Genomic DNA, 24322 nt, shown 5'->3' with positions numbered 1-24322 from the left:
GTCGACAACATGTAATTTGTACATGTCACGAGTTAAATGCTTTTTTTGCGGGGTACCAGTTACATGCTTTTATTCGTGCAACTTATCAAAAACTACGTGTATGTTTACTTAATTTGCTAAACTTTTAAATTTACAATCGACGTGTTTGAATGAGGAAAAAAATTAAGGCTAGCATTTGACTACTATGAGCATGCACATTATCTGATTAGCCTCCAAATGCATATGGAGCGCCGTTCATGTACATTATAATAACTACAGATATGACACTCTAGAGTTGCTTTAAGAGAAGCACGAAAAGAGCGACAAGTCAACGGAAGAGGAAAAAGCGGTAAATGAACTAAGAGCTATCCCCCCCCCCCCCCCCTCTAAGTAAAATGCTTTTTTTGCGCATCTAGATAACTAATTTCATCATCAACAACAAATGGAACTCAGACTGTAAATAAAATTACAATATACCATGAAAAACATGCTCTTTCAATTATATTAAATAATTAACACCATCATTTTTTGTTAAAAATTAACACCATCATTAATAGCTCAGTTGGCAAAATATAGAGAAAAAACAAAGAGTAAATAAATTTGGAAAAAAATACCAGGTAAACACACACACACCCTTTCAATTATTTTGGGTAATTAACAACTCAGTTGGCAATAAGAGAAAGAGAGGCAAATCAAATAATAGAAGATTCATTTCAAAAAAAGAAGAAGAAGATTCCCCCGAAAAAGAGGAAAATACCATGTAAAAAACTTTGGCGTCGCCCGGATTTGAACCGGGGATCCTCAGCGTGTTAAACTGATGTGCTAACCAACTACACCACGACACCTTATATATTTCTATTGCTACCTTAATATTTTTATTACGAAAACATTTAGTTGGCTGATTATGACGTCATCTAGAGATCCCCCGGCTGGCTGATCATGCAACGAGGCAGGCATACACACACAGGGGGCGATGCGCATAACCCCCTGGGCCCTGGCCGTGATCGAAAACCACAAACCGTAATACTCATCTTCTGTAGTACCCCGTACCAAAAAACGTAGGGTCAATGACATTTTCCTTTATTTAGTGGAGGTGCTAAAACAAGGCTAGTCAATTCTGAGATCAACTTCACTTTACTAAGTCTACCTTCCAAGCTAACATGAGCTTATTCTGTCTATCATTAGGCATATAAAAGCATGTCAAATCCTAAGGCTAGGCTACTAACTAGGTCGATCACGATGGTTTACTCTTCCCTCAAAACAAAGCGCACACTACAGTTTATTTTAGTAATAAAAAGAAAATGCTGTTTACATCAGACAAACATCACTGCACAGAACCAAACCCTGCTGTTTGACTGGTAGCTGGGCTAATTCGGCATGGAGATCAAGTGCCCAAGGCACGTTATTGGCAGGGCAGCAGTAGTATAAGAAAAGCACGCACGTGTGGCCCGTCACGGCGAACCGCCGGCAGCCGGCGGGTTCCCATTTCTCGAGGTGACACATCGCGGTCTCACGGCAGGAATCATCATCGGTTCAGAGGCCCCTTTTCTGTCCCGTCGAAGCGTCTCCGGCGAAGTGCTCCGGTTGGTGATGATCTCATCCCAGTTTTAGGCAAAACGGCAAAAAATGCGGTTCGATTTGATGTAGTAATAGTTGTGAGGCCAACCAACGACCGACGAAAAGGTTCCGGAAGAGACATGTAACCAACGGACTAGCATTATTTTGTAGCGGCAATTTTAAATTTTGCCTTGGTTTCTGTTTGTTCTTGGATAGTAGTGCTGCATACATGCAATTCATGCATGGAGCAGGCTGCAAAGATTGGTGCCGACGCATTAAACAACCGCAGTTGCATAGCAAGTTGCACGCTTGGACACTGACTACGCAACAGATGTTCAGAGTAATGTACGTGTTTATTGATTTGATACGGTACGGAGAGACAGAAGACATGATTGGAATTGTTTGATGCCTGATATGATGATCAATAAAGCTCAAGCCGAGGGCATGTCGGCTTCCTTTTTTTTTCCTTTCAGCTTGAGAATATTGACTTCTGTCCATTCAATTCAATTCAATGGCTTGCGGAAGCGGTTGCAAGTAGCAACACTCCTACCCCTACCGAGCACCTACTCCTGGGCCCCCATAAATATGATCTTTCATTCTATATACTTACGTACTTTCTTTGTTTTAGTTATGGAAAAGGGAATATCTTCAGCTCTTTTTCCCTTTCAATTATGGAACAAGGAGTATCTTCAATATGAGAATATCCCATCAACTCTTTATCAACTCCCATGAAGAGTTGAGAGGTCATGCTCGTCATGATATGCTGAATAAGTCGTTTCGTGTCATATTTTGCAATTGCACCAAGACAAAAGCCATCAAATGTAAAGAAAGTTGATGGCTTGTGGAGGCGGTTGCAAGTAGCAACACTCCCACCCCTGCAGAGTACCTACTCCTGGGACGCCATATATACTGTTTTTCATTCTTCTATTATATGAAGTTTCTTTCAATTATGGGAAAATGACTTTCAATAATAGAAAAAAAGAACGTCTTCAAATCATTCTCCTTTCAATTATGGAACAAGGAGTATCTTCAATATGAGAATATCACATCAAAACTCATGAAGAGTTGACGGGTCATGCTCGCCATGATACGCTGAATAAAATCGTTTCATGTCATGTTATACAATTGCAGGAAGACAAAAGCAGAATCCAAGAGTCTGATGCCACCATAACCATCAAATGAAAAGGAAATTGGTGAGTGCCACATGGACGCGAGGGAACATCATTCCGTTGATAAACTCAAGGAGAGATGTAGCATCACTGCATTAGTGATTTAGTCATCTCGGCTGAATTGTCATGTACTCATGTGGCAACAATACATTCAGCAACCTTTCTTTTAGAGATTTAATTAGCGCCCACGGTTCATCAGTCAATTTTGGAAATCTTAATCCCACATTGTGGATGCAAACAAGCTGCACTATCTTCTACGCAGTTACTTGGTTGGACGGTGTTAGTACTTACCACTGGTAAAATTTGGACACAACTACTTTTGTTCTACACATCAGCAGTTTGCGTAAGCCTCATATACTGAACTCTCTCTTGTTCTTCTCTTTGATTTCATCCGGTTTGAGTACATGCATGAGAATTGTCATAACAATCTTCATGATCTCTTCTTCAGCATATGACGTGGTAAACCGGACTGCAAAGTGCAGATATTGTTAGAAAGTGTGTATTGATTGCCAGAATAACCTTACTGATTTAGCAAATCAGTGCACTAGACGCACCACAATTCTTACATATGTAGGCCTAATCTATCTAAAGGCATGCTGTTCATACATTAGTATATGACCACAGGGAAGAGCAAGTCTTAAGTGAACAAAGTAGAAACATTTCAGTGCTCACGGTTCCACTAGAGATAAAGCATCACATAGACTAAACCAAAGAAAGTTAAGGAAGTTCTTTGTTGGACCATGCAAAAATAAAGTGAAGCACGCTGCTAATGGCTTACCCCAAGGAAGGATTGGAAACTCCCATGTCTGCTTAGGAACTGACATAACATATGCAGTAACCTTAAGAGAATAGAGAGAGACAATATTAGACACAACATTGTCACACCTCTATCTAGAATGTTTTCAATGTCAGTGGGAATGCTACATTCAAGGAGCATACAAGAGTTGAAGCAGCAAGTGGACAGGGAAAGTCGAAAAGCCATGAGGTATCTTCGGTCTCGTAAAGAACATCCAAAATTTCCATGCACACATCCATACTTAAAAGATCACCCAACTTTGATATTTCCCTGTCAGTGAAGAAGAAAATAAGCAGCACGTTATTTTAAATTCTATACTTACGTTTCACATGTATTGAGAAATCCAGAACCATAAGAACATATGAGCAGCATATGTTCATGGTCTAATACTTTCTACACATCAGCAAAATTATTGTAGTGCTAAGCACTAGCAGTGTAACTTCGTGGGATTGGTAAAACAGATGGTGGTGTGATACTGTGTTTGTGCACCAAGTAAAAACTTACAAAGAGTCAAGTGGACTGCTCAGGGGGGAGTGAGAAACTGAATGCAACAGATTCTAATTCTAGTGACTAATTACTGCACCTGCCTGGTGTGTGGTAGGAGTACTGTTGTTTCTCATATAATGCATAGGCAGCATAGCCCAATATAAATGGATGTGTAGAACTTCAGAGTTACAAGATGATACATGTTCACCAATCACCACTAACTAGTATAATTCAGTAGGTATATAGCGGTTCTAAAGGCTATAACAATTGCTCCTAACGAAAGTATTAACAAGTGGAGTATTGGTAGTATTGGTCGGTAATTAGCGAATGAATTAAGCAATTTGATGAACCTGAACTGAATGAGAAGCTCCTCCAGGTATATGAAAGCAATGTTGGAACACCCAACATTATAATCCACTACCTACAGACCACTCAAAAAACAACAATTTCATAGTGTGGGAAGACGAAAGCAATACAAAGCAAACATTCCAGCGCTAGCCCAGAGGCTTTACCTCCATGAACACCAGCTCCTGTGGCATTACAACAAACACCTTGAGTCCGCATAATCAGGAACCGAAATGAAAGAGAACAATGCACCATGAACTCACAGCATCGGCGAAATCACGGCATGTGAAATGCTGGTCGGCGATGATGCGGTCGCTGAGCGCCTTGAGGCTCTTCACCGACAGTGGCCTCATCTCATGGATCTGAACAGAAAACGGCACGAAAAGGAAGGTAATGATGCTCCCCCCATGCCATGGCATGCACACAGAGTTTGCTGAGATGCTCATGGTATCACCTTGCTGGCGATCCACACCGCGACAAGCGCGAAGAGCTCCAGGTTGCTGTCCCTCAGGGGCTCGATCAGCCACGACCTGACGGCCCGCCCACTTCGTGCGCCGCAGAACCCCATCTTCCTGCCACGAACATGTCAGGAAGAAAAAAATCGCCCCAGCCAAAAACAGAAATTGGGTCTGGGAGTGGGAGATCGACCGCCATCACCTCGGAAGCGCGGGGAGGAAGCGCCCATCGAAGAACGAGAGCACGGAGTACTTGACGATAGGCCGGAGGTCGAGCCGCTACAAGGAAATCACGGACGGCGGCAGGTGAGACTGAGTTCGGTCGGGGTCTCGGGCAACGGAGGGAGATGAATGCTTACGTTGGAGGCATGGAGGAGGAACTGGAGGAGGTGGCTGCGGCGGGAGGAACCAGGCCACCCGCTTGCCGCCGCCGCGTCCTCCACCATTTCCATGGTGGCGCGAGTCGGGGAGGGCGGTGACAAACCCCTTTCTTTTCGGGTTTCCTTTTCGGTTTGCTTTCTGTTCATTCCCACTTTTCTTCTTTTTTTTACTTCTCCCTCTTCCACTTCTGTTTTTCAGGAGAAGAAAATATGTAAGAACTTCTAAAAAATCACATGAAGATATGAATATGGATTTTGTACTACTTGTACACATGGTTACATTGACTATGATCTCGAGATGTGTGCACATCTTTTTGAGTTCTTCTATTCTTTTCATTTCACTTACGGCTGTAGTGTTGGGAACTCTTTCAACACCAAATTGCGATCACAAGTTCGCATGGTTTCATCCAGGTAGTATCACATACGTGACGTGTTGAGGAGGAAGAATAAAGAGGAATATACACACGAAGCCATTGTTGCCTTGTTTCATCCTAGCCGAGATGCCCAATGGCATTTTAAGTGGTTGATGTTGTATGGCTCTCTTTCTTGAGTTGAAACATGTAGGTGGCCCACTAGGGTCTATGAATTGATGGCTACACTTCTTAGCTCGAGTGGGGCGCAGCTAAGAGAGAATCAAGGGGAGGGTGGGAGGTGGGAGGCAGAGAGAAAATATGCATCATTGGTGGGGCCAAATGACTGCACTCTTGAAGCCTCTACTTTTTCTTTCTTTCACTAAATATCCGCGGGTGCGTGGCGGGGGGGGGGGGGAGGAAGGGACAACGCCCCCTTGGCAATGCTTGTAGCTCTACCACTAGCTTTCGAGGCCCATTGTCTTCCTTGTCCCTTCGTGCATCGACATGTGAGACTGGTCGATAACACCCTCTTCGTTCGAGGCGTGTTGTCCCTAAAATGTTGTCATCGGGAATCGACGTCGAAAATCTTTTAGATTCTTCCAGATTTCTCGAGTTGCTTGAGAATCACCTTCAATGAATAAGGCATTGTTCTTTCTTCTTGAGTGCACCTCACTGCCAATGCCTATCCACAGCCTTGAGAGGAGTAATGGTGGCATTAATTACGAAAGAAAGACCAGAAGAACTCGAACCTGGTGTGAGTATTTGTCGCGGCTAGGACACATGAAAGACTGGGTGGCTGGCAACTACAATTCATAGGACACCGCAGCTACAATTAAAAAACAAAGCGTATGGTAGTCCAACTTTTTTAGACAACTGTATAATTTTTGTACAAAGTATATAGAATTTGCATTTTTTTTCCGAAAAACTTCCAATCTATTTATCTTTAATCATGACAGTACAAAGAATAACAAAGGTAATAAAAATTACAACCATGTCCGTCGACCACCTAGCGACGAGCACTGGAGTGAGCTGAAGGCGCGCCGCCATCATCACCCCTCCCTCACCAGAGCCGGGTAGACCTTGCTGTAGCAGACAGTTGGGAAGTCGTCGTGCTAAGGCCCTATAGGAACAATGCACTAGAGCAACAACCATCGCTGGTGAAGAAAGCCGTAGATCAGAAGGATCAAACCTGTAAACACTCAAACGAAGACGAACGAAGACCGGATCCAAACAATTCACCGAAGACCAGCACCGATTGAATCCCGCGAGATCCGACGAAGACACACCTCCGCACACCCTCCGACGATGCTAGACGCACCATCGGGACGGGGATAAAACGTGGGAGACATTATTCCTACGGCTTGGGACAACACCCCCTTGGCAGTGCTTGTAGCTCCGCCGCTGGCCTTTGAGGCCCATTGTCTTCCTTGTCTCCATCATGCATTGACATGTGAGACTGGTCGATAACACCCTTTTCGCCAGAGGCGTCCTGTCCCTAAGGTGTTGTCATCGGGAATCGACGTCGAAAATCTTCTAGATTCTTCCAGGTTTATGGAGTTGCTTGAGAATCCTCCAATGGACAAGGCATTGTTCTTTCATCTTGAGTGCACCTCACTGCCAATGCCTATCCACGACCTCGACAGGAGTAATGGTGGCATTAATTACGAAAGAAAGACCAGAAGAACTCAAACATGGTGTGAGTATTTGTCGCGGCTAGGACACATGAAAGACTGGGTGGCCGGCAACTACAATTCATAGGACACCGCAACTACAATTGAAAAACAATGTGTATGGTAGTCCAACTTTTTTAGACAACCGTATAATTTTCGTACAAATTATATAGAATTTGCATGTTTTTTATTTAAAAAAACTTCCAATCTATTTATCTTTAATCATGACAGTATAAAGAACAACAAAGGTAATAAAAATTACCTAGCGACGACTACGAGCACTAAAGCGAGCCGGCCGCCGTCGTCGCCCCTCCCTTACCGAAGCCTAGTAGACCTTGTTGTAGTAGACAATCGGAAAGTCGACATGCTAAGGCCTCATAGGACCAGCGGACCAGAGCAACAACCAACGCCGGTGAAGAAAGCCATAGATCAGAAGGATCAAACCTATAAACACTCAAATGAAGACGAACGAAGACCGGGTCCAAACATATCCACCGAAGACCAGCACTGACTGAATCCCGCGAGATCCGACGGAGACACACCACCACACGCCCTTCGACGATGCTAGACGAACCATCGGGACGGGGATAAAACGTGGGAGACAACATTCCTACTAAGGGACATCGCCGCCGTCATGCAGCCCAAACCAAGACGCTGAATTTGCATGTGTTTGTTCATGTTATACTCAGCGTTCAATCAGGAAAACTCTAATGTCTATTGACATGTAAAAGAAAAATTATCTCATGTCGATGGTTTGGTCTTCCTTCTCATATGCACACTTTTACGCACATGCACACCCCATCGCCACTACACGCACACAAACACACCTAAAGAAAATGGAAAGAACGACCAAGCTGAAGAGAGCTCCTGCTCGACGCTCGTGCGCGTCAAAATGAAGACCTTCCGATGAAGGATTCGCGGGAACGGGCCGGCCCATTACCAGGCGACAAGCGAACGCAGTTAAAAATGTCACGAAAATTGCAGCGATAGATAGATTCAAACCCGCAACCTAACCCTAGATAGTCGCGTCGCCAACCGCTGCAGCTAGTAGCCTCTGAGTTTCTCTTAAATTACAACGCTAAACTAAAAGTACTATGTTCAACAGCAGACCCTTTTTTAATCATCCTTAAAAAAAATGAATAATGTTTTCTTGAACAAATTTGAAACTCGAACAAACTTTTGAAACCTGATTTTTTTAAACATGAAGAATTATTGAAAATGTGAACAAATTTTGAAAACCCAGACATTTATTGAATTTTTATACATACGATGAACAAAGTTTCAAATATACATTGAACATTTTGTAATATACGCTGAACAATTTTGAACTACACAGTGAACATTTTTGTGATATATGCTGAACAATATTTAAAACCCATTGAAAATTTTGGTGATATACAATGAACAAAATTTAAATATACATTGATTTTTTTGTAATATATGATGAACTATTTTTAACTACACATTGAACAATTTTGTAATATATGCTGAACAAACATTTAAACACACATTGAATATTTTGTGATATACGCTGAACAATTTAAATTGCGATCAAATTTTAAAAAGAGAACAAAATTTGGGATTTCAAAACAATTTCTTGATACAAAGTATAAAAATAAAAACGAAAAATGATAAAGTGAAAGAAAAGAAACTGGGAAAAACATAAACAAAAAAGGAAAAAGAAACTAGGAAAAAAGAAAAACCGGCAAAAGAAAAAAAACGTTCCAGGGAACCTACTAGAAGGTTCCCAAAACAGGGTGCTCGCTCGAAGTGGGCCGGCCCGCGTCGCCTCAATCGCTCGCTTCGCTTGAGTGAAACAACAACGATTGGACGCCCACGGGCGTCATATAGGATCTACCTAAGCTGAAATCGGTCATGTAGACTATGCCACAGAGAACATACTAGGTGAGGTGACCAAACCTGCAAGGCTCATAATAATGGAAAACATCAGGCACAAAAAGCATAATTGACTTAAAACGAAGAAGTCAACTGAAATAACAAAATCACTAATTAAGGGGTGTCCACTACAAAGCTCAATCCCACCCCCTTGGACATGGATCCTCTGATGTACTACAGTGTGCAGTTAGGCCACTGACATGTGGGTCCATATGTCAGTGACCCAACTGCACACTACAGTATGTCAGGGGAGTTGTATCGCACCTCCTCCGGTGGTGATCAGATTAGTGATTTTTGGTGAGATTTATTCCCATGAGAGGTGGGTGGATTTGTTTGTGCTTTTTCAATAGGTTTGATTTTCCAAAACAATTTATCTCTCGAACCATGCATCTTAAGCATGAATTGTTTTCACCGTTACGTTTCTCGCGTGAGATCTTCAAAACTAGAGCTCATGTTGATAGGTTTTGATGATTTTTTTGTTGTTGAGAAATCTGTGCTTCAAAACTATTTTGAAACTGTACTAATCCCTACTTGAAAATTGTGCTAACTCTGCTTTACTTTTGTGGAAACGTATTTTATGCTTTAACGTGAGAAGCACACACACGTGTGAAAGCACAAACTCAGCTTACTCAAAAAGTGAAGTACAAGTTTGCTTTCGTGTAAAGCACGATGCATTTACACAAAAGCACACATGTGCTTCAATTTTTCAGGAAGTATGGTGCTTAATTTCATGCAAGAGGTACAACTGTGCTTCACACAGAAGTACATCTGTGCATCATGTTTTGGGAAAATAAAATTATGCTTTCCCACGAGAAATACAACTATACTTCACTCATTGTGCCCTTGCACTCCTAATAAACAAGAACCTAGAAAACCAAGAAAAAACCCGAAAAACTCCATAAAAAAGTTGATGGGCTAAGTGCCCAACGCTTGCGCGCCACATGGTGCGCTAGGGCACTCCCGCGCTAGCAACTCCTATCCCTTCCTTCAATGTCTACTCGGATCTGGCTGCTGGTGCCCTTGGCGGCGCGGCGTGGCGAAGGCTCGGTGATGTCCCCGCTCAGCGCCGGTGGTGGTGGGCCGCCTGTGGCCGGGGATGCTGCCTGGACGGTCGGTGCAGCCTGTGGCTCAGGGTCCCCTGGCTGGATCTGGGTGCCGAGATTCGGGTTGTGGCCGCTGTTAGGCGTGGTGGGGAGTTGTCTTGGCCCTGCTGCCGCTGGGTGCTGGCGGATGCGGTGTCCCCGGTGAGGTGGTGCACATGGCAGGAGGCGTGTTGTAGAGGCGGTCCTGGCGAAGGCGACTAGCAGTGTGTGTCACGCCCTACTCTCCACCCGATCAGGCAGGAGAGCATGCGGACAGCAAGGCACCAGAGGTGCAGCCGCGTGAGGAGGAAGATCGGGGCCCACGGGCAGAGAGCATGGAAAAGTCCTTGGTAGGTTAGTGTCTATGTCAGGTGGGGCCTGTTCCAGAGAGTGCTATAAGTGTGGGCGACAACAGAGACTGGGTCATGTCTTGTAATTGAATATTCAGATTTCTCCATCTATCTATTTTCTCCGGTTCCTCCCCCTTTCTTCTTCCTCAAGCTCATCCCCTCTCTGATTTCCTCTCCTCCCCTCTGTTCGATCCGTGAGGGTCGTTACAACTTGGTATCAGAGACTGGTTCCGATCCGCCACTGCGCCTCAATCCCTCGATCCGGCCGTAAAATCCACCGCAAAAGGTGTTGGGTTGCTCCGGCGATCCGACGCAAAATCCTGAGCGGGGTAGGCTTGATTTGGGGCGGCAGCGACGGCACCGTCTTCGACTCCGTCTGCGCAGACCAAGTTCGTGCTCCAAGCCATGGAGGGCGTGCAGAAAACTCTGGAGGAATTACTGACGAAATTTTCGTCGCTGTCGACCGAAGTCCAGCAGCTGAGTACTCAGGTGGCCGATTTTGGCGAGGGGTTGGATGCGGTCAAGCGTACCCAGGCCATGGATGCGGCGGTGCGGACGGCTCCTTCGTCCTCCACCACACACCCCGCGGCAGTGTTGGTCAACAAGGGACCCCCACTCCTCCACGTTCCACCACGGCCACCACCGCCGCCTGTTCGTCGCGACGCACACCCGGACCGCCAGGCCTCACCACCACGGTCCCCGCGCGACACCTACCGTCACAAGCCGCCGAAGCACGATTTTCCCCGGTTCAGCGACGACGCCCCGCGCCTCTGGTTTGACCTCTGCCACACCTATTTTCAGCTCTATCAAACGCCACCAGAGCACTGGGTTTCTACAGCTGTGTTGTATATGGACGGCCATGCCGCGCTATGGTGTCAGGCATACAAGCGTCTGCATGGTCTGGGTGATTGGTTTTCATTCATGGAGGCAGTGCAGACTGAATTTGGGCAGGATGAGTTTGACGGCTTGCTGCATCGTTTACATCACCTCAAGCAGACTTCTACTGTCGCTGAGTACATGCTCTCGTTTGAGGCTATTATGTATCATCTCATTGCGCTGGATCCGTCCTTGAATCAGAAATTTTTTGTCTCTCAGTTTATCATCGGTCTCTGGGATGAGGTCCGCACAGGAGTGCGCCAGCACGCGCCGACGAGAGTTTCCAGAGCAGCGGCACTTGCCCGGATTCAGGAGGAAGAATCTGAACACAGCAAGCCGCGGGGTCGCCCACCGGTGTATACTCGCGCCATCCCTCCGCCGCCGGTGCCTGCAATGGCTCCTGGACCAGTACAGCCACGCATCGATGGTGCTAAGCGCGGCCCGGATGATTTTGGCCGCGAACGGCAACTGCGTGAATTCAGACGCGCCAATGGATTGTGTTTCAAGTGCGGTGACAAGTATTCCAGAGAACATAAATGCAACAGGGTTGGTCAGCTCCTAACCATTGAAGTGGGCGATCATGGTGAACTTTTGTCTGATGATGCCATCCGTGCGCTTGAGTTGCTTGATGACAATCCAGAAGAAGCTGCAGCTTGCTATCAAATTTCAGTCCATGCGGTAGCAGGAACAGAATCGTCAGGTACCATGAGGCTACGAGCATTGGTTGGCAACCAGGTAATGCTATTGTTGGTAGATTCTGGCAGCACGCATACATTCGTGAATTCCACGTTTGCGTCGCGAGCCGGTTGCACGGTGCAGGAAGCAGAACCGGTGACAGTGCGTGTGGCTAATGGCGAAACACTGAAATCCACACAGCAGGTCTCTCAATTGAAATGGTGGTGTCAGGGACATACTTTCAGCACTGATATGAGATTGTTGGATTTAGGGGCATATGATGCTGTCCTTGGAGTTGATTGGCTGGCCCAATTCAGCCCCATGAATTGCCATTGGGGACTGAAGACCATGGAGTTCCGCTATGGCCTGACAAATATTCAGTTGCAAGGGGTACGGGCACCTGGGGAGCCAACACTGACTGAAATACGAGCAGAGCAACTGTCGAAGTGGATTCAGGGCAATGAGGTTTGGGCTTTGGCAGTTATCCAGCCTGCAGATTCTGTTACAAACAACACCAAGCCACTGCCACTATCTTTGCAAGCTCTACTAGAGGAGTTTGCTGATGTATTTCAGGAACCTACCACACTACCACCACATAGATCGTTTGATCATGCTATACACTTGGAACCCGGCGCCACTCCTCCCAATGTTCGGCCGTATCGATATTCTCCTCTTCAGAAGGACGAGATTGAGCGTCAGGTGACTGAAATGTTAAAAGCTGGGTTGATCACCAATAGTATTAGTCCATTTGCTGCTCCTGTCCTGCTAGTCAAGAAGAAGGATGACACATGGCGTTTCTGTGTCGATTATCGCCGACTGAATGATATCACAATTAAGAATAAGTTTCCCTTACCAGTGATTGATGAACTGCTAGACGAGTTGGCGGGAGCTCGCTTCTTTTCTAAATTGGACTTACGATCGGGTTATCATCAAATCAGGATGCGCCCAGAGGATGAAGCCAAGACAGCATTTAAAACCCATCACGGCCATTTTCAGTTCCGAGTAATGCCGTTTGGTGTCACAAATGGGCCACCTACATTTCAGTGTTTGATGAATTCTGTCTTGGCACCTGGTACCAGGAAGTATGTCATAGCATTTTTGGATGACATCTTGACATACAGTGAGTCGTTTGATGAGCACCTGCAACATTTGAGACTGGTTCTTACCACACTTCGGCAGCATCAGTTATATGCCAAATTTTCAAAGTGCACTTTTGCCCAGTCTTCCATCAATTACTTGGGCCATGTGATTTCAGCAGAAGGGGTTGCAACAGAATCTGACAAAACAGAGGCGATCCAAAACTGGCCACAACCTTCTTCACAAACAGAACTGCGAGCATTTTTGGGCCTGACGGGATACTATCGCAAGTTTGTCAGGAATTACAGTATAATCACAAAACCCCTGACAACTCTTTTGAGCAAGAAAGGTTTTGTTTGGTCTGTTGAAGCCACTGAGGCCTTCCTGAAACTGAAACAAGTGATGACTACTACACCAGTGCTCGCTTTACCAAATTTCTCACTCCCATTCACTGTAGAGACGGATGCTTGTGACACTGGGATCGGGGTTGTTCTCTCGCAGCAAGGTCACCCAATTGCGTTTCTCAGTCGCGCGCTCGGGGTCAATAACAAGAAGTTGTCGGTGTATGAAAAAGAGTTTCTCGCAGTGATGATGGCGATCGACCGTTAGCGACCATATCTTCAGCGAGGTCAATTCACCATATTAACGGATCACAAAAGTCTCTGTACACTAGGGGAACAACATCTGGGCTCGGAGCTTCAACGGAAAGCAATGGCAAAACTGGGAGGTCTTCAGTTTAAGTTCAAATATCGCAAGGGCATCGATAACACGGCCGCAGATTCTTTGTCACGTGTTGGGCATTTGTTCACTGTCACAGCCACATCAACGTGTCAGCCTTCATGGATTCAGGAAGTGTGCAATTCTTACCGCACTGACGCCAAGGCAACGGAGCTTTTGCAGGCATTGACGATTTGCAGCCCAGACACTCATGGCCATGAACTAGACAGAGGCATGATTAAGTACAAAGGACGCCTCTGGATTGGGAATAATGCAGCATTACAAACTAAACTGATCAGTGAGCTACATACAGCTGCGGTGGGAGGTCATTCAGGTATCCGTCCAACTTATTTGCGACTGAAGAATTTGTTCTTTTGGCCTGGCATGAAACTACAAGTTGAGGAGTTTGTCAAGCAGTGCAGTGTCTGTCAGCAAGCGAAACACGAACATGCACATCCGTCGGGCACATTACAACCCTTGCCGATACCTGTTCGAGCCTGGGGCGAAGTAACGATGGATTTTATTGAAGGGTTGCCGCGTTCAGAAGGGGCTGATGTGATTCTGGTGGTAGTGGATCGATTAACTAAATATTCACACTTCATTCCACTCCATCACCCATTCACAGCTCTTCAGGTTGCTCGTGCATTCCTCGACAACATTGTCAAATTGCATGGTGTTCCAGAATCAATCGTTTCTGACCGGGATAAGATCTTCACGAGTGCATTTTGGAGGGAACTATTTGCGCTCGTCGGCACCAAGCTTCTTTACACTACCGCCTACCATCCACAGACGGATGGCCAGAGCGAAAGGGTGAATCAATGTCTTGAGCATTATCTACGTTGTGCTGTTCACGACACACCGTGTCGGTGGAAAAGATGGTTACCAATGGCAGAATTCTGGTACAACTCGAGTCATCACAGTGCGATCGGGTGCTCGCCGTTCAAAGCCTTATATGGAGTGGATCCGAACTTTGGTGCCCTGCCTAATCTATTCAACACAACGACTCCGGCATCACTGCATGAGCTGGCCGTAGAGCACCAACAGTTCACTGAAATGCTAAAAGAACACCTACTGCATGCACAACACAGAATGAAACATCAGGCTGATCGCAAACGCACAGAGAGGGAGTTCAGTGTTGGTGATCAAGTGCTACTCAAACTTCAACCGTATGTGCAATCCTCGGTGGTCAACCGGCCTTGTCCCAAACTGGCATACAAATTCTATGGCCCGTACAAAGTCACCAGCCGCATTGGCACTGTTGCGTACAAGTTGGAGCTGCCCCAGGAGAGTAAAATTCACCCAGTTTTTCATGTTTCGCAGCTTAAACCCTTCACGGCGGACTACTCGCCAGTCTTCAATCAACTGCCCGCTCCACCGGACCTCACTGTCGGCGATCTGGTTCCTCAGGCAATTCTGGAGCGCCGCCTCGTCAAGCAAGGGAACGCGGCAATTCCTCAAGTCCTGGTGCACTGGCGCACGCTTTCGCCGGCCAGTGCAACCTGGGAGAACTACCATGTGCTTCAACAGCGATTTCCGGGCGTCGACCTCGGCAATGGCGCTTCGACTCAAGGAGGGGACAATGTCACGCCCTACTCTCCACCCGATCAGGCAGGAGAGCATGCGGACAGCAAGGCACCAGAGGTGCAGCCGCGTGAGGAGGAAGATCAGGGCCCACGGGCAGAGAGCATGGAAAAGTCCTTGGTAGGTTAGTGTCTATGTCAGGTGGGGCCTGTTCCAGAGAGTGCTATAAGTGTGGGCGACAACAGAGACTGGGTCATGTCTTGTAATTGAATATTCAGATTTCTCCATCTATCTATTTTCTCCGGTTCCTCCCCCTTTCTTCTTCCTCAAGCTCATCCCCTCTCTGATTTCCTCTCCTCCCCTCTGTTCGATCTGTGAGGGTCGTTACAGTGTGGTGGTGGTGGACAGGCGCGATGGCATGCTGGAGGCGATGGCGCGAGCTACTGGCCAGGTTTGGTGGCGGCGTTGTGATGGCTCGGCTAGGAGGGCGTTCTTGGCGAGCAGCGAGGGCCGGTCACCTGCGGTCTGTGTGGCGAGCGACGGCCGTCGCGGGCGGTCCTGGCCCTCGCGCTGGACGGCCGTTCCGGACCCTTGGTGTTGGGGACGTCCCAAGGCCGTCCCTTGGAGCGGGCGACGGCCGTCGCAGGCGGTCCTGGCCCTTGCGGTGGACGGCCGTTCCGGACCCTTGGTGCTGGGGACGTCGCAAGGCCGCCCCTTGGAGCGGGCGACGGCCATCGCGGGCGGTCCTGGCCCTCGCTCGATGTGCGGAGTGGCTATTGTTCTTCTGCTATGTTGAAGGTGTTGGTTGGGCCGCGATTCTCTCTGTCATGTGATCTTAGGCTTTGCAGCTACGACGGCGAGGTGCTGCGGTGGCGGCGATGCGAGGCTATTTGGACAGTGCTGCCCAATTCCTTCGCTGTGTGGTGAGGTGCAACAATCGGATGAAAATCTGCACGGCATTTGCCGGGCCGGCGGCAATGGCGCCCGTGGGTGTCGTCCCCCTCCTTGGAGGCATCGTCGAGGTGTGTTTGCATTCTCCCTCGCCCGTTCCGAGTTGGTGTTGTCTCCGGGCGAAACCCTCGATTCGGTGTTGGATCGGCATGATGGCGGCATCCTCGATGTCGCTCCTCTGTTGGGAGCATCGTGTTTGGAGACATGGCTTGGCTCCTTCTAGTTCTCCTCCGGTGTCCGCCGTGGTCCTATTTTGAGCTCCGGCGACGCTATGTACACCCTTCGACGGTGTCTTCAAGATGGTGTCTTCCTCGGTTCTGATCAAGTTCTGCCATTCACGTGCCACCTCTTCTTAGGCATCAAGGGTGATGGTGCGTCGACGAGCAAAGTCCAGGGGGTGTCGGTGGTTTTCAGTGGTGCTTGGTGTTAGTTGTGACGCGGTGTTGTTCTCACTTAGGACATGCTCTTTTGCTTGTAGTTGTGTTTGATGTAGGTGGTTGTATTTGGTCTTACCGGGATGTGGTGTTCTTGCTGCGCTCGTTGTAGCTCTCTTGTAATTGTTTTTCTGCCTTCTATAAAGCTAAGGTACGACTAGACGTATTTTTGAAGAAAAAATGTAAATTTCATCCGGAATTTCAGATGATGTTAATATGAGGTTGATCATGATTGTCGAGATGTAGATACATATGTGTATTTCTTGTACAACAAACCCTCCTCCTTCCATGTATAGTTGAGGACGTGGCTACCCTTTGTACTTATATATACGTGCATATAGCACCCGATCAATATATCGTGAGTTGCATAACCTTCTACATGGTATCAGCCTTCCTCCGATCCTCTACCCTAGCCACGTCGCCGTCGCTTCCCAGCCGCCGCCGCTAGTTCCCTCGCACGCCCGCGCCGCCGACTACTCGCCGCCGCCGTGCCACCTTCCCCACTGCTTCCGCTCCCACCCCCACGATCACCTCGCGCCCCTCCCACCCGCTTCTCTCCCACCGCTAGCCGCCGAACCTCTAAACCCTAGCCACTACAAACCCTAACCCGCCCCGGCCGCACCTAACCCTAGCTCCTGCCATGTCGGGATCCAACCTCTCCGACCGGTCCGCCGCCTCTACTCCTCCGGTCGTGAAGCCACCAAATCCCTTTGACTCTTCCGCCGGCTCCACTGCCGCCACTCTTCCCGATCCTACCTACATCTGTGATGTTCCCATCGAACGTCGCGTTCCGGTCATCCTCTCCCACAAAGAGGCGAATTTTTATGCTTGGAAGACATACTTCAATCTCCTCTTTCGTGAGTATAACCTGCAGGACCACATCAACGGCACAGCCAACCTCTTCGTCCTGAACCGTGACGCCGACTGGCTAGCGATCGACGCCACCATCATCAGGTGGCTCTTCCTCACCGTGTCCAAGGACATCTTCCACACCGTCGTTCGCGACAAGGATGATGCATGCACGGTGTGGAACAAGATCGTCGGCCTCTTCACCGACAACAAGCTCCAACGGATCGTCTTCCTGCAGCAGGAGTTCTTCGGGTGCCATCAAAACGACTCCTCCGTCGACGCCTTCTGCATGCGTCTCAAGACCCTCTCCGACGAGCTCAATGACATTGGCTTCAAGGTGGGCGACGAGTTGCTCCTCTCCACCCTCACCCCCGGCCTCAATGAGGATCTCGGCAACGCCCCCTCCAACCTCACCCTCATGGCGAACCCTACCTACGAGCGGGCGGTGGCTTATCTTCGTCTCGAGGAACGCCGGTTGAAGCATCTTCGCTCCCGTGCCGTTCATACCGCCTTCGCCGCTGGCTACTCGCGCGGTGGCCCCGCGCCCTCAGGCGCGCCTCCCGGCTTCCCAGCGCCGTACCAGGCGCCCCGGCCACCGGCGCCTTTCGCGCCGCAAGGCGCCTACGGCGCCCCCTACCAGCAGCGGCCACCGGCTCCTCCTGCGGCTCTTCCTCAACAACCGCCGCAGCAGCAGCGCCAGAGGCGCCGCGGCCGCGGCAAAGGCCAGACGCAGCAGCAACAGCCGCGCCCCGGGCCTGTCCAGCAGCAGCCGACGCCGCCTTGGGGGGTGGCCACAACCCCTGGACAGGGTTTGTGCACGCCTACACCATGCCCGTGCCCCGCCCACCCGCTCGGAGCCTCCTTGGGCCCGGTCCCTCCAGCCATCAGGCATTCTTCGCCGATCCGCAACCCGGTCCGGTCGCTCCAGCGGCCTACTACTCTCCTGCTCCGGTTGGCTATGGCGGGCCAACCACCAACACAGGCGTGACCGGCTCCTCAGGCTATCCCGCGCCGGTCTCTTATGATCCGGCCCTACTTGCTGCTCTTCATCAGCAGCCTCCGGTCGGGGCTTATTCCGGCGGTGGCGATTGGTTTATGGACACCGGTGCATCTTCGCACATGGCCGCTTACCCGGGTAACCTCTCTTCCGCGTCTCCTATTCACACTTCTTCTCGTATCATTGTCGGTAATGGTGCTGGTCTCCCTATCACGCATATTGGTTCTACCAGTTTTCCTTCGAACTCTAGACCACTTTATCTCAATAATGTTCTTGTGTCTCTTGAACTCATTCAGAATTTAGTCTGTGTTCGTAAACTTTCTCGAGATAACTCTGTAACTGTGGAATTTGACGAAGTTGGTTTTTCTGTTAAGGACGCCCTCACCCGGATGGTTCTTCACCGCTGTGACAGTCCCGGCGATACATACTCCGTCCAGCCTCCATCATCTTCACATGCTGGACCAGTTGCATTCTCCGCCGGCGTTGATCTTTGGCACGCCCGTCTCGGTCATCCTAGCTCCACCGCTCTTCGTTAAATTATTAGGGATTTTTCTTTTACATGCAATAAAAAGGATGCGCACTCTTGTCACGCATGCCGTCTGGGCAAACATGTTCGCCTTCCCTTTAGTGCTTCATCCACGGTTGCGTCGTTACCTTTTGAGTTAATCCATAGTGATGTCTGGACCTCTCCTGTTGCTAGTAATACTGGATTCTCATATTATCTTGTTATTTTGGATGACTACTCTCACTTTGTGTGGACCTTTCCATTACGTAAGAAGTCCGAAGTTGCTGCCACCCTTACGGCCTTCTACTCTTACGTGTCTACGCAATTTGGTCGTCCCATTCTAGCTTTGCAAACTGACAACGGAAAAGAATTCGACAACACCACCATCCGCAATCTTCTCTCCACACATGGCACTGTTTTTTGTCTTACCTATCCATATACTTCACAGCAGAATGGTCGAGCGGAACGCATTCTTCGCACTCTTAACGATTGCATCCGTACCCTCCTCTTCCACGCATACATGCCACCTCGCTTCTGGCCCGACGCTCTCGCTACTGCCACCCTACTCATTAACCTTCGTCCCTGTCGCACCCGGTGGAACTTTACACCTCACCACCTCCTCTTCGGGTCTCCTCCTTCATACGACGGTCTTCGTATTTTCGGTTGTCTTTGTTATCCTAGTATTGCCGCCACCTCTCCTCATAAACTTGCCCCTCGTTCCCTTCCGTGTGTCTTCCTCGGTTACCCGGCTAACACCAAGGGCTATAGATGCTATGATCCGGTTTCCCACCGTGTCATCACATCCCGACATGTTTATTTCGATGAGTTGTGTTTTCCTTTTAAACAGGAACAGCAGGCGGCTTCTTCATCGGCGCCCGGCCCCTCTTTGGCCGACCCTGTCCACCCTGGCTGTCGGAGTAATTGGCCACGGGTAGCCTAACCGACTACCCCTGGCTCTTCAGAAAATTTATCAGGCCTTTGGGCCTTCAAACACTCCAAGCATTTGGGCCGCCTTCCCCGGCCGGCTACCACTAAAGCCGACTCCCGGAAGGCGACCCAGCCTCACCGACTCCAAGAAGCCGGCCAAGAAGAACGCCGACTCCTAGAAGCCGGCCGAGACCACAACCGCCCCTACATAACGACGACCTGACGGGGCATGGCCACAGTGCGGCCCACGACCCCCGAAGCCCGAGGCAGGCATGGTTACAGGAGGCCGTACGGGAGGGATGTCTCCCGTGCGGCCGGGCACTGTAGCCACGCCAGCTACGACGTCATCCATGACCCACTCCTGCACGGCCCAAGGACTGCGGGCCCCTTCAGCCAGAGGGAGGCGTGAAGGCGGCCCGGCCTTTCCTAGTCGGCCAGGAGCATAGCCGGCCTCCAGAAGCCGGCGACTCCCTTCCTCGAAGCAGGAGCCCATTTAAGGAGACAAGACGAGGTGAGGCTACAGTGATAGCCCCCGACGCGGATCACTGTAGCCACTCTTACGTCGACAAAGCCCTCATCATCAGAGGCGCGGCTACAATAAGCAGCCGCCGACAAGACCCTAGGCGGTGGGGCCGGCCTGCCGACCGAGTAGCCGGCAGCCGGCGGGACTCAGCAGCCGGCGGAGGAGCCGGCAGGCGTAGACACTGATGGCTGGGGCCAGTTCCCAGTCGGATTACCATTGTACCCCCGGGGGGTAGGCCTATATAAACCCCCCGGAGCACCCATGCAAAGGGTTGGCACCTCTGCATGTTTGGCTTTCAAGCATAGCACACGCACGCACACCATAGATAGAGAGAAGAAAGAGCTAGCCTGGTTCTTCTTCTCCCTTGATCCCATCAGCTCTAGGAGCGATTGTAGCTACTCTTTATCGAGCTAGTGATCATGCGGAGACCCCGCAGAGCAGGACTAGGGGTGTTATCTCCTCGGAGAGCCCCGAACCTGGGTAAGATTCGCCGGCGTGCATGTCTTCGCCTCATCCCGTTTCCAGGCACCGGCGACGTTTTATTGGCTCCCACAATGATAAGCCATCCTTTGGCATATGTCGCACCAACCACCCGACACTGGCTTTGCCCCACGGCGTAGGGCGCCCCCTGGACGCACGGCACTCCGGCTCCTGCCCGCTGCTTCGCCAGGCTCACCGGCATCCGAGCCGGCCTCCACGTCGGCCTCCACGCCGGCCTCCCCGGCTGCTTCATCGCCGGGCCCCACGCCGGCCTCTGCGCCGGCCTCTCCAGCTGCTTCATCGCCGGGCGCCGCGCCGGCTTCTTAGCCGGCCTCTCCGGCCTCTTCTTCGCGGGCTTCAGCGCCAGCCTCGCCGGTCTTGCCGGCTGCTGTGCCAGCTCGCCCGCCGGGATCGCCCGCTTCTCCCCCGGCTTCTTCGCAGACAGGCGTGTCGCCGGCCTCTTTGCAGCCGGGCGTGTCGCCGGCTTCTTCACCGCCGGGTTTGGCGCCGGCCCCGGTGTCTGCTGTTGTGCCACCACCCGCTGGCCCTGTCACTCGGTCGCGCCTGGGTGTCCATCGGCCGAGCACTCGCTACCCTCCGGATGAGTACACCTGCGTGGCTTCGACGTTTTCCTCGTCACCGTCACCCCTGCCGACCTCCGCCCGTTCCGCGCTTCGTGATCCCATGTGGTTCGCCGCGATGAAGGAGGAATTTGACGCATTGCAACGCAATCACACTTGGCAGCTCGTTCCCCGTCCCCCTCGGGCCAACCTCATCACCGGGAAGTGGGTGTTCAAGCACAAGTTTCATCCGGATGGTACTCTTGACCGACACAAGGCCCGTTGGGTCGTTCGGGGTTTTCGTCAACAAGCAGGCGTTGACTTCACAGACACTTTCGCCCCGGTTGTCAAACCTGGGACGATTCGGACTGTCCTTTAGCTAGCGGTCTCTCGCTCCTGGCCTGTGCACCAGATGGATGTTTCGAATGCTTTTCTTCATGGGCATCTTGAGGAACAGGTGTTCTGTCAGCAGCCGACTGGGTTCGTGGATGAGTCTTCTCCGGATCATGTGTGCTTGCTCTCTCGATCTCTGTACGGGCTCAAGCAAGCTCCTCGCGCGTGGTACCAGCGCATCGCAGCATTTCTTACTCAGCTTGGCTTCCGCTCCACTCGCTCCGATGCTTCACTATTTGTCTACCACCAGGGTGATGCTACTGCTTTTCTGCTGCTTTATGTCGACGACATCATTTTGACAGCATGCTCGACTGCCCTTCTTCGACAGCTCACGGATCGTCTTCGTGCTGAGTTTGCCATTAAGGACTTAGGTCCTCTGCACTATTTCCTCGGGATCGAGGTTATTCGTCGAGCAGATGGCTTCTTTCTTCATCAGCGGAAGTATGCTCATGAGCTTCTGGACCGTGCCGGGATGCTTAATTGCAAACCGGCTGCCACACCTATCGATACGAAGGCCAAGCTCTCTGCCACAGATGGTTCTCCTGCTTCAGATGCTCCGTTCTACAGGTCGATTGTTGGTGCTCTTCAGTACCTCATTCTTACTCGTCCGGAGCTCCAGTACGCTGTTCAGCAGGTGTGCCTTCATATGCATGCTCCCCGTGATGCTCACTGGACCGCAGTCAAGCGCATTCTGCGCTATATCCGTGGCACCTTGGATCATGGGCTGTCACTTCAGGCTTCATCATCTATGGATCTGACGGCTTATTCTGACGCCGATTGGGCCGGCTGCCCTGACACGCGCCGCTCGACCTCTGGTTATTGCGTCTATCTTGGACCATCACTTATCTCCTGGTCGTCCAAGCGGCAGCCCGCTGTCTCCCGCTCCAGTGCTGAAGCGGAGTACCGCGCCGTTGCCAACGTCGTCGCCGAGTGTTCCTGGCTTCGTCAGCTTCTGCATGAGCTCTTGTCTCCGGTTGACAAGGCCACGATTGTCTACTGTGACAATGTTTCTGCGGTCTACCTCTCTGCCAACCCGGTTCATCATCGATGCGCCAAGCACATTGAGATTGATATCCATTTTGTTCGCGAACAGGTAGCTCTTGGTCATGTACGCGTGCTGCATATCCCTACGTCCCAACAATTTGCTGACATCATGACAAAGGGCTTGTCTACCGCGTCTTTCGAGGAGTTCCGATCCAGTCTTTGCGTCGACCATGGTGCCGCTTCGACTGCGGGGGTGTTGAGATGTAGATACATATGTGTATTTCTTGTACAACAAGCCCTCCTCCTTCCATGTATAGTTGAGGACGTGGCTATCCTTTGTACTTATATATACGTGCATATTGCACCCGATCAATATATCGTGAGTTGCATAAACTTCTACAATGATCCTCTAATTCGGAAGGGAAAGAGATCGCTCGAACTCGGCGTCCATGAGGACCCCCGCCATGACATGCACCACGGTCTCGTCCCTGACGATATCGACGCACTCCGACCGCACGCCGTTGACGACGAGAGCCCCGTCCACGTCCCTCCACGCGTGCACCTTCAGCCCGGACACGGAGTCCAGGTCCAGCAGCCGCGCCGTCCCGCGCAGAGCCACGTCCCCGGAGCGCAGGCGCAGAGGGACGGCGGAGAAGCCGAGCACGCGAGAGACGACGGCGTAGGTGTCGTCGCTGGCCTTCAGCCCCGCGGCGCTGTCGTTGTGCCGCAGCCCGAGGACGCGGCGGAACGACTCCGGCGAGGGCATGAAGGCGGTGAATGCGAGGTCCCTCGGGAGCATGGACACCATCATTTCGCCGAACTCCCCCAGGCTCGCGCTCATCGCGCCGCAGTGAGCGGGTGGACTAAGCGCGGTCGTGGATGTCGTGTCGACGCCGTGGCGCCGGCGGGATGGCGGCGAGGAGGAGGCGGGAAGGGAGGAGAGCAGGAGGACGATGGAGAGTAGGGTCACCGCGAAGGCGGCGGCGAGGCCGGCAAGGAGAGTGCGTTGCCGCGAGAGCAGCCGCGGCCTGAGAGGGATGAGCATCCTCCTGCTCCCTGCCGCCATCATACTACTCATCTGCTGTGCTGTCTGATGAGTGGGGGGCTTGCATTGGGGGGCTGCACGCTGACATTGCGTTGCGTCGTGTAATTAGCCAGTGGTGCAGTGCAAGGTGAAGGGGGTGGAGGACGTACAAGGGCCGGCGTTGGGGTGGGCGCGGCGCCGCCGTACATGACGGATCTGGCCAGCCCCCGACGCGACGCTGGGAACTGAGCGCGGTAACGTAAACCTTGCTGCAAACTTTAGACGAGAAGAAGAAACGTGAAATGTTGGGC

The 24322-nt window shown here is 50.5% G+C and overlaps 2 protein-coding genes and 1 non-coding gene across 3 annotated transcripts; all 3 read right to left on the bottom strand.

Moving 5' to 3' along the window:
• Positions 1 to 750: 750 nt before the first annotated feature.
• On the bottom strand, positions 751 to 824 carry TRNAV-AAC (transfer RNA valine (anticodon AAC)). The gene has a single exon. It is a non-coding gene; the product is annotated as a tRNA-Val (tRNA).
• Positions 825 to 2537: 1713 nt separating this feature from the next.
• LOC109737364 (cyclin-J18-like) lies at positions 2538 to 5239 on the bottom strand. Its single transcript, XM_020296511.4, has 9 exons — positions 5147 to 5239; positions 4990 to 5066; positions 4787 to 4904; positions 4596 to 4694; positions 4500 to 4517; positions 4338 to 4408; positions 3645 to 3771; positions 3484 to 3544; positions 2538 to 3174 (listed from the first exon to the last, which is right to left on the bottom strand). Exons 1-9 carry the CDS (start codon positions 5237 to 5239, stop codon positions 3056 to 3058), a joined length of 783 nt encoding a protein of 260 aa, XP_020152100.2. The 3' UTR covers positions 2538 to 3055.
• An 18060-nt stretch (positions 5240 to 23299) lies between these two features.
• On the bottom strand, positions 23300 to 24204 carry LOC109737365 (uncharacterized). Its single transcript, XM_020296512.4, has one exon. The coding sequence runs from the start codon at positions 24063 to 24065 to the stop codon at positions 23397 to 23399; it is 669 nt and encodes a 222-aa protein (XP_020152101.1). The 5' UTR covers positions 24066 to 24204; the 3' UTR covers positions 23300 to 23396.
• Between the last annotated feature and the right edge of the window lie 118 nt (positions 24205 to 24322).

The sequence above is a fragment of the Aegilops tauschii genome, chromosome 4 (genome assembly GCF_002575655.3).
Source record: "Aegilops tauschii subsp. strangulata cultivar AL8/78 chromosome 4, Aet v6.0, whole genome shotgun sequence".
Lineage (NCBI taxonomy): Eukaryota > Viridiplantae > Streptophyta > Magnoliopsida > Poales > Poaceae > Aegilops > Aegilops tauschii.
The sequence above is the reverse complement of the archived record's forward strand: the minus strand, read 5'-3'. Positions and strand labels throughout refer to the sequence as shown.

Bases quoted from the DNA above. Each gene is read 5' to 3' on its own strand.
- LOC109737364 (XM_020296511.4), bottom strand. From the start codon at position 5,239: ATGGAAATGGTGGAGGACGCGGCGGCGGCAAGCGGGTGGCCTGGTTCC. The intron at 3,772-4,337 runs GTTCATCAAATT...CTTCACTGACAG, and splicing joins GAGCTTCTCATTCAGTTCAG to GGAAATATCAAAGTTGGGTG. The intron at 3,545-3,644 runs GTATGCTCCTTG...TATTCTCTTAAG, and splicing joins CACTTGCTGCTTCAACTCTT to GTTACTGCATATGTTATGTC.
- LOC109737365 (XM_020296512.4), bottom strand. From the start codon at position 24,065: ATGAGTAGTATGATGGCGGCAGGGAGCAGGAGGATGCTCATCCCTCTC.